This window comes from Lynx rufus, unplaced genomic scaffold (assembly GCF_022079265.1).
Source record: "Lynx rufus isolate CCGP_SWC_20201006 ecotype Redwood Valley unplaced genomic scaffold, mLynRuf1.p SCAF_10, whole genome shotgun sequence".
NCBI lineage: Eukaryota > Metazoa > Chordata > Mammalia > Carnivora > Felidae > Lynx > Lynx rufus.
Genome location: NW_025814824.1, coordinates 58123023 through 58138583, shown reverse-complemented (window position 1 = coordinate 58138583; position 15561 = coordinate 58123023). Strand labels below are relative to the sequence as shown.

The following is a 15561-nucleotide window of genomic DNA, read 5'->3' as shown; positions in this document are numbered from 1 at the left end:
ATAAAAAAATATATTTTTATTTTAAACTATTAGGGTTTGACCACAGGTCAGTTCCTTGTTGTTAAATGAATACATTAGTAAATTCAGGAGTGTAGTTTTTAAAAAATTTTTTTTTTTGCATTTATTTATTTTTGAGAGACACAGAGAGACAGAGTGTGAGCAGGGGAGGGGCAGAGAGAGAGGGAGACACAGAATCTGAAGCAGGCTCCAGGCACTGAGCTGTCAGCACAGAGCCCGATGTGGGGCTCAAACGCACAAACTGTGAGATCATGACCTGAGCCAAAGTCGGATGCTTAACCGACTGAGCCACTCAGGCACCCCAAGAGTGTAGTTTTAAAAAATACTCCTTTCAACCTAAAGTGCTAGATCTGGAAAATACTTTTGAATAAAAATCTAAACAGGTACACATTTTACTAATATTTTTATTGAAGTGTAGTTGACATACAATGTTAAGTTAGGTTCAGGCGTGCAACATAGTGATTCAAGAAGTCTGTAAGCTATGCTGTGCTCATAAGTCGAGCTACCATCTGGTACCATACAATGCTATTACAATACTACCAACTACATTCTTCATGCTCTATCTTTCATCCCTGTGACATCAAAATCTGCATTTTAAAACCCTCAAATCTTTGTTTCTGAGGTGATAGGCAAATAGCTATTGAGTCCAGGAGGTGCTTAAGAGGGGCCCACTTCATATTCTAGATTAAATAATGCAACCCCCTGTCTCAGATGTGCACAATGAAGAATAATCCTCACAGCGCTCAGCATGCCATGTTTTTATCACACACCGTCAAGAGTTAACCACCTTTAAAGATATGTGCACACTTTACCCAGGTCTTTAGTTTGGTATTGTGGTTTAATGCCTCTTGTTTTTTTATACCCAGATTTCAAGGAATATACATATGTCTCAACAATGTTTTTCTGCAGATGTTTATATAAGAAGATTGTATGTTTGTATTTTATAAACACAGTACTTTTATTTTTTCAAAGCAATGTGCAGAAGAGTCTCAGTTACATTCCAACTATCCTTGTTAGAACATGTCATTTGGAAAATCATCCTGCGTGTCAACAGGGGAATATGAGTTCTGAATGGGCCTGGGACTAAGAGGCATACATAGAACAGTGTTCTGTTTTAAGTATATCACATATTAGCATGACAACTTGCTATGTGTATTTACTGTGTTTTAATTTCCTTTTAGGAAAGGAGAAGTGGCAGGAGATAAGATCAGAAAGGTCTAGGATAGCCAGGTCATGTGAAAGACCTTGTAGACCAAGGTGTAAGGACTTTGGATTTTATTATGAGTGAGAGAAGGAACCTAGGTTTTCAGAGGAGGAGTGACGTGATCTGTCCGAACAGTTTAAAGGGTCCTCCATGCTACAGTATGGAAAATAGACTAGGGGGGAAGATAAGGAAAGTTCACAGGGAAAGAGTAGAACTAAGGAGATCGGTTAAGAAGCTACTGCATTAGTCCAGGCTTTGACATGGGTAGTGGCAATGGAGAACATATGAAGTCATTGTATTTCAGGCATATTTTGAAAGTAGAACCAACAGGATTTGCTAATTGATCAAATGTGGGATGTGAGTGAAAGAGAGGAGTTGAGGATGATGCCAAGGGTTTTGGCCGGTGGTGGTGAACAGCTGGTGAATAGTTTTGTCATTTACTGAAACTGGAAGAGGGGTGGTTTTGGAGGGGAAGATCACGAGCTCGGTTTTGGGTACGTAATGTGTGAGATGCTAGTTGGACATCTAAGTGATACCGAGTAGGTAGCAGTATATAGAAATGTGAATTTTCTTGTGGTGGGAGGTGAGGACGTCAGGGTTTGGAGATACCGATTTTGGAGTTATCAGCCATGGGACTAGTCAGGATCACTAAAGGAGTAAATATAGACAGAAAAGAGAAGTCGGAGGATTGATCTTTGGAACATTTCAGCCTTTAGAAATTAGGGAGATGAAGAGACTCTACCAAATGGGACTGAGAAGTTGCAGTCAGTAATTTGGGAAGTTTCCCTGAGGCCAAGTGAAGAAAAGGGTTTCAAGAAGGAGAGTGGCATCAAGTGGGTCAGATGCTGCAAATAGATCATGAAAGATGAGGACGCAGAATTGACGGTTGGATTTTGCAGCGTAGTGGTCTCTGGGAACATGGCAAATAGTGTCTCTGCTTTACATCACCACCTTGCTCCTGTTGACTAGAATCCTAGCTGATACTCTTGGCAGTTGCTCTGAAACTTCACTTCCCACCACTGTTTGACCCTTGGCCTCTTTACCTCCCTTAGTTCTAAACTTTGGGCTCCACACTCTCACTTTAATCCTCATTTCTGTTCTCTTTCCTCAGTTTTGCACATTTTTCTGAATTTTCCCAGGATGATGCAGGTCTCTTCCCTTACAAGGCTTCTGATGTGATTTGTTCCTCCGGGCCCAGCATCCTTTGCTAGCTAATGTAGGATTTGTAACCATTTTTGGTGTGTCTCATGGATTCTTGGTAATCAGGTGAAGTTCAGTAGGCCTCTTTCCAGGAGAACATTTTTAATTGCATAAAGTAAAATACATGAGGTTACAAAGGAAATCAATTAGACTGGGATGTAGTTATAAAAATAGTAAAAACTAATTTGTAATAGAAATACATTTGCATCTTATAAATGCATTAAATAATATATTTTAGCAGTGTGCCTAATAGCTATCATAAATTCAAACTAGTGATAAGTGTAAATAACATTTCAGTATACCTGTAACAACTATTGTATGAAAATATTTATGGTTTTTAATAGTGACAGTGTCACATACTGTCTATACTAATGTGGTTTGTTGCTATAGTCACAAGAGAATGAATGTTTACATTTTATCTTCAAGTTAATGATAGTAAAGGTAAAATTTTGTCTCCATGGAAGTCTTGGGTCCCAAGTTAAGAACGCCAAGTGAGAAGTGTAATGCTGGTGTGAGCAGACCATGGAATGGGCCACCAGGTGGGAGGACCAGCCTTGACTGCATGGAAGCATGCTGTCACTTTGGCCCCCTGGCCCCTTCTCTGCCTGTGAGTGCCAGGGCACGCTCTTTCTTATTTATTTTTATTTTTTTTTAATGTTTATTTTTAAGAGAGAGAGAGACAGAGGGCAAGTAGGGGAGGTGCAGAGAGAGAGTAAAGAGACCCAGAATCTGAAGCAGGCTCAGCCCTGAGTTGTCAGCACAGAGCCCCATGTAGGGCTCTAACCATGAGCTGAGATTATGACCTGAGCTGAAGGCAGACCCTTAACCAAGGGAGCCACCCAGGCGCCCCCAGGGCACGTTGAGCAGGAATGATAACTTCATAAAATGTATTTGAAGAAAGAACACTCATGGTGAACACCGTCTAATGTGCATTATTTAGCTTGTTCTCTACTAGATTCTTTCACATTTCAAAAATTGGCCCTCTTGTTTCTAATGTTGCTGCTGTGTACTTCTTTTCTGATTAGCTTATCCAAAGCTACCTTAAGACATGTATTTTATTCTTCAGGATTCAGCTTTAGTCTGTCAACATCCTTTGTCTTATGGGACAGGGATAGAGAGGGAAGCTGGTGGTTTTGTGTATTCTTTCATCTCTAGGGTGCTTCTGCATTGTTTTCTATCCAAAGGCCCTTCCCTTAATGGCAAAAGAGTGAGCTCTGATATTCAGGGCAAAAGGTCACAGAGAAACCTAGCCCATTTTAACATTGGGTTGTATGTTTTCTTACTGTTGAGTTTTGAGTTCTTAGAATATTTTTGGATACCAGTCCTTTATCAGATACGCGTTTTGCAAATATTTTCAGCCGTTTGTGGCTTTGGTTTTTTATTCTCAAAATGTCTTTCACAGAGCAGAAATTTTTAATTTAAAAGAAGTCTATCTTAGCACATTTTTCTTTCACGGATTAAGCTTTTGGTGTTGTATCTAAAAACTCATTGTCAAACCCAAGGTCTCTTAGATTTTCTCCTTTGTTATCTTTTGTAAGTTTTATAGTTTTATGTTTTACATTTATGTTTTACATGATCCATTTTGAGTAATTTTTGTGAAAAGGTGTAAAGTCAGTGTCTAGGTGGTTTTTGTTTTTTGTTTTTTGTTTCTGTTTTATTTGTGGATGTCTGTTCATTTGTGGGACTTTTCTTTTGTTTCTTTGTTTTTAAAGTGTTTTATTTTGAGAGAGCTGTCGAGAGAGTGGGGGGAGGGGCAGAGAGAGAGAGAGAGAGAGAGGGAGAGAAAGAATCCCCTGCAGGCTCTGCACTCATAGTGCAGATGGGGGGCTTGAACTCATGAACCATGAGATCATGACCTGAGCCAGTCAAGTGTTGGACGCTTAACTGAGCTACCCAGACACCCCTGTTCATTTGTTTTTAATACTTTCTTTCAGAAGAGATTTTTAAGTTGCTAAATAATGTATCTCAGTCTTTATCTCTCCAGCTTTCATGGAGTCCCAAGTTTTTGGTGATGGTCCCAAGTGGTGGTCTCTCCCACAGTCATTAAATGATATGATGTGAACTGTTTCCAGCACAATTGCATCTTAAACTGTGTTCAATAGAAACACAGATGACATGCATGATATGTTAAAATTTTTTTAATGTTTATTTTTGAGAGAGAGACAGAGAGAGAGGATGAGTAGAGGAGGGGCAGAGAGAGAGGGAGACACAGAATCCAAAGCAGGCTCCAGGCTCTGAGCTGTCAGCACAGAGCCTGACGCACGCTCGAACTCATGAACCATGAGATCATGACCTGAGCTGAAGTCAGCGTTTAACCAACTGGCCACCCAGGTGCCCCTGACATGATATGTTAAATACAAGGGTTTTGTGGAAGAGTAAAATAATGTCTGTCTTGGTACCTCTTTGAAAGTATCTAATGTATACTTATAACCGTCAATTCTTAGGGTTTTCTTTCACTAGTCTAACTTTAATATTACATGGTTATATTTAATATTACTAGGTTAATAGTGGCTGGAAGTATAATTTTACTAACTCCTCTTTAAAACATATCTACCATATTTTTGACACAATAGTTGATGTCATGATTTAATTTGTCATTCTACTTTCTCGGGAGATTTTAATATTTGGGACATTATTGTATAATTCTTTCTTCCAAATCATGGATTTGGAATATGTTAAATGATGTTAACTGATAATAATACCAGAGGGCACGTTGTGGTTTATATTACTCTATCCATAAGTGTACTTTTTGGCAACTGTGTCTCTCCCCCGCATCCTCCCTGAAATTATCATCCAGTGTCAAAAACTTGTTAAGTATATTCATAAGTGTATTTCTGAAAAATAGATATTGATAATATCAAATGCTTTTCAGCATCTTTTGATGTGATCAAACTTTTATTTTTTAATTTTTAATATTTATATATTTTTTTAAATTTTTAAGTTTTATTTATTTATTTATTTATTTATTTATTTATTTATTTATTTAGAGACAGCTGAGTGGGGGAGGGGTAGAGAGCAAGGGAGAGAGAGAGAATCCCAAGCAGGCTCTGTACTGTCAGCACAGAGCCCAACACGGGGCTCAAACCCACGAAACCATGAGATCATGACCTGAGCTGAAACTGAGAGTCAGATACTTACCAGCTGAGTCACCCAGGCACCCCATATTTTATTTATCTTTTAAAGTAAGCTCTATGCCCAACGTGAGGCTCAAACTCATGAACCTGAGATCAAGAGTTGCATGCTTTACCAATTTGGTCAGCCAGGCATCTCAGAGCAAACTTTTTGACATTGTTTCTTGATAAATTTTATCTTAATACTTTCTTTTTTTTTTTTTTTAATTTTTTTTTTTTTAACGTTTATTTATTTTTGGGACAGAGAGAGACAGAGCATGAACGGGGGAGGGGCAGAGAGAGAGGGAGACACAGAATCGGAAGCAGGCTCCAGGCTCTGAGCCATCAGCCCAGAGCCCGACGCGGGGCTCGAACTCCCGGACCGCGAGATCGTGACCTGGCTGAAGTCGGACGCTTAACCGACTGCGCCACCCAGGCGCCCCTATCTTAATACTTTCTTGATAAATTTTCTTTTTTTTGAATTCATGTAAGGAATCAGGCTTCTCTTAGGTAAACATGAGTAGATTATGATGACATATATTACATGTGTTGTCACTACTATACATACTGTGTATGCTGCAGTTTTATTTAGTGTTTTTAGTCCTGTGTTTGAGTGAGATTAATTTGTTTTTTTAAAGTTTATTTATTTTGAGAGACAGAGATAGTGCACATGAATATGTGAGAGCACCAGTGGGGGAGGGGCGGAGAGAGAATCCCCCCGCCCCCAGCCCCCATGCTCAGTGCTGTGAGGGTGGAGCCCGCTTGGGTTCATAAACTGAACCATGAGATCATGATCTGGGCCAAAGTCAAGAGTCAGGCACTTAACTACTTGAGCTACCCAGGCACCCTTCTGGTAAGTTTTTTTTATTCTTTGTAGTTTTTAAAAATTTTCTCTGCTATTGCCAATGTAATTATTTTTCCTTCCTTCCTTCCTTCCTTCCTTCCTTCCTTCCTTCCTTCCTTCCTTCCTTCCTTCCTTCCTTCCTTCCTTCCTTCCTAGTATAATTGACATACAGTGTTAGTTTCAGATGTACAGTATATTTCAACAATTCTATACATTTCTCAGTGTTCATCACAGTAAGTGTACTTAGTCCCCTTTATGTGTTTCACCCCCACCCACCTCCCCTCTGGCAACCACCTGTTCTCTGTATTTAGGACTCTAGGGTTTTTGTTGGTCTCTTTTTCATTGTTTTGTTTTGTTTCTTAAATTCTATACGAGTGAAATCATATGGTATTTGTCTCTGACTGATTTCACTTCGCATTATATGCTCAAGGTTCATCCGTGTCATTGCAAAATGGCAAAATTGCATTCTTTTTTATGGCTCAGGAATATTTGAACACACACACACCCCACATCTTTATCCATTTGTCTGTTGATAGACACTTGGGTTTCTGCCATATCTTAGCTATTATAAATAACACTGCAATAAACATAGGGGTACATATATGTTTTTGAATTAGTGTTTTCTCTGGGTAAATACCCATTAGTAGAATTACTAGGTCATATGGTAATTCTATTTTTAGTTTTTTGAGAAGCCCCCACACTCTCTTCTACAGTGGCTGCACCAATTTGCATTCCTACCAGCAGTGCGTGAGGGTTCCTTTTTTTCCCACATCCTCACCAACACTTGTTATATCTTGAGTTTTTTATCTTAGCCATTCTGACAGTATTTTCTCTTTATCAATGCATAAGAGTAACATAGGATAAAAATCTACCTTTAAACAAGTCTAAAAGAGTTATTTCAATATGTATGAAATTAAAAAGTTTAATATTAAGAAAATGTGTCAAAGTAGGCAGCATTCTTTCTCAGTTGCATGTGGAATAATTGAACATCTGAATTGATGGTGTGGTGAATTTTACAAAATACAATGTAATGTCTGCAGGGGTGGCAGATGTCTTAGGTTCAACTAAGCATTTATGTATTCAGAATGATAAAAAGACCATAGGTCTCACTTGGCAACACTTTATTCAGAAGGATATAGGATGATAACTATAACTTGTCTATAAGATAGTGGGAGTCCTGGGGCACCGGCCTGGCTCAATTGGTAGAGCATGTGACTCTTAATCGTGAGTTCAAACCCCACATTGGGTGTAGAGATTACTTAAAAATAGAATCTTAGGGGCGCCTGTTAGCTCAGTCGATTGAGCGTCCGACTTCAGCTAAGGTCATGATCTTGCGGGGTTTGAGTCCCTCATCGGGCTCTGTGCTGACAGCTCAGAACCTGGAGCCTGCTTCGGATTCTGTGTCTTCCTCTCTCTGCCCCTCCCCACTCAGGCTGTCTGTGTCTCTCTCAAAAATAAATAAACATTAAAAAAAAAAAATAAAATCTTTAAAAAAAAAAAAGATAATGGGAGTCCTTGTGGAAGTTCATGTAACAGTTCATACTTTCCAAAGTGTTCTTTTGACAACTCAGGTTCAGAGATGATAACCACTTTGGGTGCCACAGAGAAATCCATGGGCATAGTTTCAAGGATCCTCTGCAAGGGACATGCCTAATTACGTGTCACTAGACTCAGAGAAGCTCAAAAACATGGCTTGCTACTAAGTGTTCGTTGTACTTCTAGATGCAGATGCAATTTACTAGTTTGGCAACTTTATATCATAAGCAGTGTTGCCAAGCGACATATAGGTAGCATGTTGTTTTAATCAGTTTAGGAGGGATTAACCCAAGGTCAAATTCTCCTACATAAGAAGGGGTTTTGCTCATCTTTGATAGGCAGTCATGCCTGCTGACTTTTTGTTTATGCCTTTTGTTTTAGCTATCTTTCAGAAAGTTTCTCTTATCCCAAGATTATTTTTTAAGTCTACATTTCCTTTAAAACTGATTTCATTGTTTTTACATTTATATAGATCTTTGAGCCACCATTTTCTGTATGGTGTGATGTAGGAACCAAACTTTTTCAAATGGCTCATCAGTTGTTGAATCATTTATTGAATAATCATTTGTTTTCCTATTGGTTAGAAATGTCACTATTATAGAGCAGTCATTAGGAGATAGTTCTTCAAATTAACAAAGAGTTGCAGTAAAAAAGTATACTTTCAAAGTAACAACTGATTTATAATCTTATATGATTGTGTATTAAACATTAAAAAAATAAATATAAATGCTTTAATTTTGTAAATTTTAAACTTAAAATTTTAACATTTAAAATTTTTATTTTAAAAATAAGTGTTTTTTTTTATTTTTTTTTAACGTTTATTTATTTTTGAGACAGAGAGAGACAGAGCATGAACGGGGGAGGGTCAGAGAGAGAGGGAGACACAGAATCTGAAACAGGGTCCAGGCTCTGAGCCATCAGCACAGAGCCTGATGCGGGGCTCGAACTCACAGACCGCGAGATCATGACCTGAGCCGAAGTCGGACGCTTAACCTACTGAGCCACCCAGGCACCCCAAGTGTTTTTTATTTTGAGAGAAAGCGTGCATGAGTGCGCTCACACACAAAAGTGGGGGGAGGCACAGAGAGATTGGGAGAGAGAGAATCCCAAGCAGGCTCTGCACTGCTAGCACAGAACTCAACTCAAGAGCTCAATCCCACAAACCACGAGATCACGACCCTAGCCAAAACCAAGAGTTAGATGCTCAGCCACCTGAGCCACCCAGGTGCCCCTTAAACATTTTTTAAGATTTTATTTTTTTAAAGTTTATTTATTGAGAGAGAGGGGCATGTGCAAATGGGGCAGGGCAGAAAGAGGAGAGAGAGAATCCCAAGCAGGTTTGCACTGTCAGCACAGAGCCTGATGCAGGGCTCAAACTCATGAACCATGAGATCATGACCTGAGTTGAAATCAAGAGACAGATGCTTAACCAACTGAGTCACCCAGGTGCCCCTTAGGTTTTATTAAGTAATCTCTACACCCAGCTTGGGGCTCAAACTCACAATCCTGAAATCAAGAGTTGGATGCTTAACTGACTGAGCCAACCAGGTGCCCCTAAACATTTTATTTTTAAGTAATCTCTCTATACCCAACATGGAGCTCAAACCTACAGCCCCAAGATCAAGAGTTGCGTGCCCCACCAGCTGAGTGCCAGCCAGGTGCCCCATAATTGTGTATTAGATGGTATTATCTATATGCTAAGAGTTTATAGTGTCAGGTTTTTTCTCAAAGGAAGTATATATAGTCTGAAGAGGGTATGTCTATATTTTTAAATAGGTTTGCCTTATTGAAGGCTGTTGTGCTTACTTAGGTGGCCATACTTTGAAAGCTAACTGCTCAGTATAGTAGAAAGTGGTGAATAAGGGGTTTGAACAAGATTCTAGTTTCAGATACACCACTTCACTGACTGCTACTTTGTGCAAGACAGCCTCTCCGTGTTTTGTTTTGCTTAAGCTGCATGAATAATACAATCTCTATCCTGCCTACTTCTGAGTATTGTTGAGGATTAGATGGGATGATAGAAAAGCACTTTTAATTGGAAAAACAGCTTAAATGTAAGGACTTACTGCATCTTAACTTTTCCTCCCTTTCTCTTGTAGGTAGTGTTGGTGCTTCTTTTCAGTGCCAGTCCATCCATCACGACCACATTTGTCATGATGACAGTGACAAGGTGAGGTCTGTGTTGATGTCTATCATGGTGAAAATGCATGCTGCCCTTATATTGTTGGATTTACTTGCATAACTGTGGACATGGGGCCAGGAGAGTGTGCCTGGGGAGGCACGATTTTGAGATACAGAAGGCCTTGCTGCTGTATGTGTCAGATTATTAGACCACTCCAGAACACTTGAGGATAATTTTCAGGAAGTGGGCTGGTCTCTTAATAAAACCTCCATTTTTTTTTTTTTTTTTTTTTTTTTTTTTAATGCTCATCCTTGTCCCTGTCACTTTGCTTCCTCGTTTCTTGCACAGACTGGGTGGATTATCTTAATATATGAACAGGTGCTCCCAAAGCTGCTAATTGTCTCAGCAATTTGTGTCTGTTTCTAGTTTGAAATATCTTAGCCACTTTGATTTGATTTTTTTTTAGTTGATTGTGTTGTATTACCATTTCTTCTCGTACTTACTTTTTTTTTTTTTTTTTCCTGTTTCCAAAGCCCAATCGAAATGTTGAGGATTTTAAGATGGAACCTGTCTAATTCATGCAAAAGAAATCTGCTTAGGGCCTGAGGTTTTTTTTGTTTGTTTCATTTTTTGTTTGGTTTTTAAATCGGGTCCGAATTGTTGGCAGTTTTGTTTCATTTTGGTGTTTTGCTTCTTCTCTCAAGCAGCCTGGTCTTGGGGACTTTCCAGTACTCATCAGCACAGTTGATGGCCCAGCCCTTGCAAGTAGATACTAATGTGGGCTTGGTGCTTGGAACATCTGGCTGCTGATGTTGGATGGACTTAAATTTAGTCTTTTCCATCATCAGTTTCCAGTGGCTTCCCTCCCATTTCCTGTGTCTTACATGGAGCAATGTATCACTCCCTTGGTAGTTTTCCCAGGCAAACCAATCCAAGTGATCCTTTTCTCTGCTGTTTTAATCAAGATCCTCCTCCCTCATCCTGTTGGAGCTAGATCAAGAAGTTTGGTTGGTCATTGGGATTTTCCAAATGGTTTTCTTTGTTCTGTGTGTTGATCTCCCTGTCTTTGTGAGCTTTGCTGAGACAGATTTCAGTCTGTTTACAGAGAGTGGTATGCTTTTAGCATTCCAGAGTCTCTTTTATTATTATAGTAATCCAGAGGCATGGATTTAACTTCTAACTTTTTAGTAGCAAGCCACTGAAAGATACTGCTAGACTATATACAGTTAGCTCTGTAAAATTCAGTATACCAGAGATTTTAGAAATGAGCATTTGGGAAAAAAAAAAAGTGATGATAGAGGGAAAGGCAGAATCACTTTAGGCCAGTAATATTGCTTACAACTGTGCTTTGTAATTGTGAAGATGTTTTGGGGTTGAGTTTTTCTTCCCTCTGCTAAGTATAATATGCTTTTCTCCATTTGTTCATTCGTAGTGGTGATGCCAAACTGTGCTCTGTTCTGTCTCCAGATAGAGTCTGGAGATGAGATTTCTCTCTACCTCCACAAGATGCTTGCCATCTACTTGGAAATATTTTTGCTCCTAATTTCTGCATCTTTCTATGACCGATTTTGTGCTTTTAGGAGATGGCACATTTTTCTTAAAATACACGGGGAGAAGGGAAGAGAACTTTAAGGGATTTTGTCATTTGACCAACAGATCAAAGAATTGTGAGAAACTGCTCTCCCCTTTGTCCTGCCTGCTGTGTGTTGTATACTTATGATTGTTTCCCAGAGGGAAATGGAGAGAATGGATTAGAGCCTCTTGACTGTGTATTTATAATTTATTCAACTGATTCAGTCAGATTTATTGACTGGCAGCTATGTGTCTAGGCACTTACGAGATATATCAGGATACAAAACAAAGATTGCTGTTTTTTCATGAGTGTACAGTCTTGCTGGGGGGAGGCAGCCAATAAAAATAAACACCATACATAAATAATATGTTACAATAAGTGCGGTGAATTAAAGAAAATGTAGAGCAGAATAAGTGGGATGAGAACCACCAAGAGTTGGATAGCAGTTTTGAATAGGATCATCAGGCATTATTCTAGGGAGGAAGGCTGTGGATAGCATGTCTAAAAATTAAGATCTTTATGTTTGCAACAGCTTCTGACTTCTTTAACAAATGGATATTGGTTTTGTAAAAGCAGAAACAAATTGAGCCTGCTACCTGACACATAGCACATAGCACTTGGATGTGTTTGCATACACATACATACTCACACAAGTACACAACACTCAAAGTATTCTCTCACTTTGAGAATTGAAGGGATTATAGGACTCAGATAATTCAACTCTCTTTTTATTTTTTTTTTCACATTTATTTATTTTTGAGAGAGACAGAGTGTGAGCAGGGGAGGGACAGAGAGAGGAGGAGACACAGAATCCAAAGTAGGCTCTAGGCTCTGAGCAAGCTGTCAGCACAGAGCCCAACACGGGGCTCGAACCCATGAACCATGAGATCATGACCTGAGCCGAAGTCGGACGCTCAACAGACTGAGCCACCCAGGCACCCCTCCAACCCTCTTTTTAAAATAAACTTGGAAGGGGTGCCTGGGTAGCTCAGTCGGTTGACCGTCTGACTTTGGCTCAGGTCACGATCTCATGGTTCGTGGGTTCCAGCCCCGTGTCGGGCTCTGTGCTGACAGCTCGGAGCCTGGAGCCTGCTTCGGATTCTGTGTCTCCTTCTCTCTCTGCTCCTCCCCTGCTCATGCTCTGTCTCTCTCTCTCTCTCAAAAATAAACATTTGAAAAAAAAACAAAACAAAACACCAAACTTGGAAGCTGTGACCCCACTGGGAGAAATGACTTGTTCAGGAGTCACCCTACAGTGCTGGAGCTAGACCAGATCTTCTGTCCCTTATACAAGTCATGCAAAATAATTGCTTAGCTATTCTGATTGTGAAAACATTGTCCCAACACATGTTGATGCCTCACTTATTGTCCTCACTTAACTTTCAGGCATGGTCCATTTCTCAGATTTGGGAACAAAACATGATTTTTCTTAAAAGTTGCCTCAATTTTAACTCATCTGTATGTGACTGGGGATGGAACCAGGGGGTGAGATGAATTAATTTGTAGCCTCAATGGTACACTTTCCTAGAGTGGCCTGGAACAGTTCCCAGAATGCTGGTCACTTGAGAGAAGGAAATGGGAGAATTCTTTCTAAACTGGCATGTATGTGAATGGCTACTCAGGGCAGAAGTCTTTTCTGGATAAAACTTCCATTTGTCACAGAAGAAGGTACCAATCTGGTTTGTGTAATGCCATGCAGACCACTTTCAGGGAAGGTAGGAAATGTGTGACTTTTTTCTTTCAGGACTGTATACTTTATTGTAACCTTGATATTTTAATTTTTTTAGGTTTTTAAAAAATTACACTTTGATTCTAAAAAGATATGTAGCACTAATTTTAACCCTTCTACCCAGAAGTAATAATTGGAATTTAGTATTAACAAGGTTAACTAGTTATATTTGTATGATTGCAAATAGTGGTTATTAGTATATCCAGAGTTGTACGACTATCTCCGCCATCTAATTTTGGAAAATCTTCACATTCCTCACTGAAAAACCCACAACCATTAGCAGTCACTCTTCATTATCCCTTGCCCCAGTTCCTGACAATCACTAATCATTGTCTTTATGGATTTGTCTGTTCTGTACATTTTGTATAGACAGAATCAAAGAATATGTGGCTTTTGTGTGTGGCTTCTCTCACTTAGCATGATTATCTCAAGGTTTGTCTATTTTGAAGCATGAATTCCATTCCTTTTTATGGGTGAATAATATTCCACGGTGTGCATCTAATGCCTTTTGTTTACCCATTCACCAGTTGATGGGTATGTTTCCATATTTTGGTTATTATGAATAACACTGCTAGGAACATTTTTATGTAAGTATGTTTTTGTTTAGTTGGTCACATGATATATTTTTAACATTTTGAGAAATTACTGAACTGTTTTGCAAAGTGGCTGCACCATTTTACATTCTAGCAAATGCACGAGGGACCTGGTTTCTTCACATCCACATGTTTACGTCCCACATTTCGGTCATCTTTTAAATTATAGCAGCTGTAGTGGGACATCTCAGTTGTTGTTTTAATTTGCATTTCTCCCATACTTCCTAAGTATGCTGAGCATTTTTTTTATATGCTTATAAGCCATTCCTAAATCTTCTATGGTCCGTTAAAAAAAAAGTCAGTTAAAACTCTTAAATATGGAGAACAAACAGAGGGTTACTGGAGGGATTGTGGGAGGGGGTATGGGCTAAATGGGTAAGGGGTATTAAGGAATCTACTCTTGAAATCATGGTTGCACTATATGCTAACTAATTTGGATGTAAATTAAAAAAAAATAAAATTAAAAAAAAAAGTCAGTTAAATATCCCTTTAATTGTTCTGGCTCCCGTGCTTTAAAAAAAAAAAAAAAATAGAATCTCAGGCGCCTGGGTGGCTCATTTGGTTAAGCAACGAACTCTTTTTTTTTTTTTTTTAATTTTTAAAAAATGTTTATTTTTGAGAGAGAGCATGAGCAGAGGAGGGCAGAGAGAGAGGGAGACACAGAATCCGAAGCAGCTCCAGGCTCTGAGCTGTCAGCACAGAGCCCAATTTGGGGCTCGAACTCATGGCTCATGAGATCATGACCTGAACCAAAGCTGGATGCTAAACCGACTGAGCCACCCAGGCACCCCAAACATCTGACTCTTGATTTAGGCTCAGGTCATGATCTCATGGTTCATGAGACTGAGTCCTGCGTTGGGCTCTGTGCAGACAGTGTGGAGCCTGCTTGGGATTTTCTTCCCCTCTCTCTCTGCCCTCACCTACCTATCTCTCTCTCTCTCTCTCTCTCTCTCTCTCTCTCTCTCAAAAAAAAAAAAAAAACTCACCATGCACCCAGTTACATAGTTACATGTGCTCATTATGGAAAATTGGGGAAGTACACAGCAACAGACTGTCATAAAAAAACTCCATCACTTTGCATTATCTGCATGGTTAAAATAAAACTAAATTGCTCTGGTTATCTATGGCTGTGTATGTAATTAATTACCCTAAAATTCATTTAGTGCAGAGCACTTGTATCTTTCTTGGTTCTGAGGTTTCCTGTGTTCAGCTAGATGGTTCTTGCTTGGAGTTTTCTCATGCAGTTATAGTCAAATGGTGGCTGAGGCTGGAGTCATCTTGAAGTCCTCACTCACATGTCTAATGGTTAATCCTGGTTATCAGCTGGGACTTCAACTGAGCCCCTTGGCTTGAGTGCCTAAAATGTAGTGTGGGCTTCCTCATAGCATTGTACCTTGATTTCCCCCCCAAGAGGGGAAGATGCGTATGGCCTTTTATGACCTAACTTCAGAAGTCACAAAGCATCACTTCCCAGCATAGTCACGGGCCTGCCCAAATTCAAGAGGAGGGAGCCTCAATCTCCCCACTAGGGAGTAATGTCAACGTAAGAAGAAGAGAATGAAGGATGGGAGAACTTACTATGTATGGTCATCTTTTCTGCACTGTATATACATGAAACATCAGTTAAAATGG

General features: G+C 39.5%; 1 protein-coding gene across 2 annotated transcripts in view; it reads left to right on the top strand.

The window, feature by feature from the left end:
• RNF38 (ring finger protein 38) overlaps positions 1-15561 on the top strand; it is a 131049-nt gene that overhangs the window by 51156 nt on the left and 64332 nt on the right. For both annotated transcript variants that reach the window (XM_047066333.1, XM_047066338.1), the window contains exon 2: positions 10012-10082. In XM_047066333.1, coding sequence (XP_046922289.1) covers positions 10012-10082 — 71 coding nt within the window. The remainder of the gene's footprint in view (positions 1-10011; positions 10083-15561) is intronic.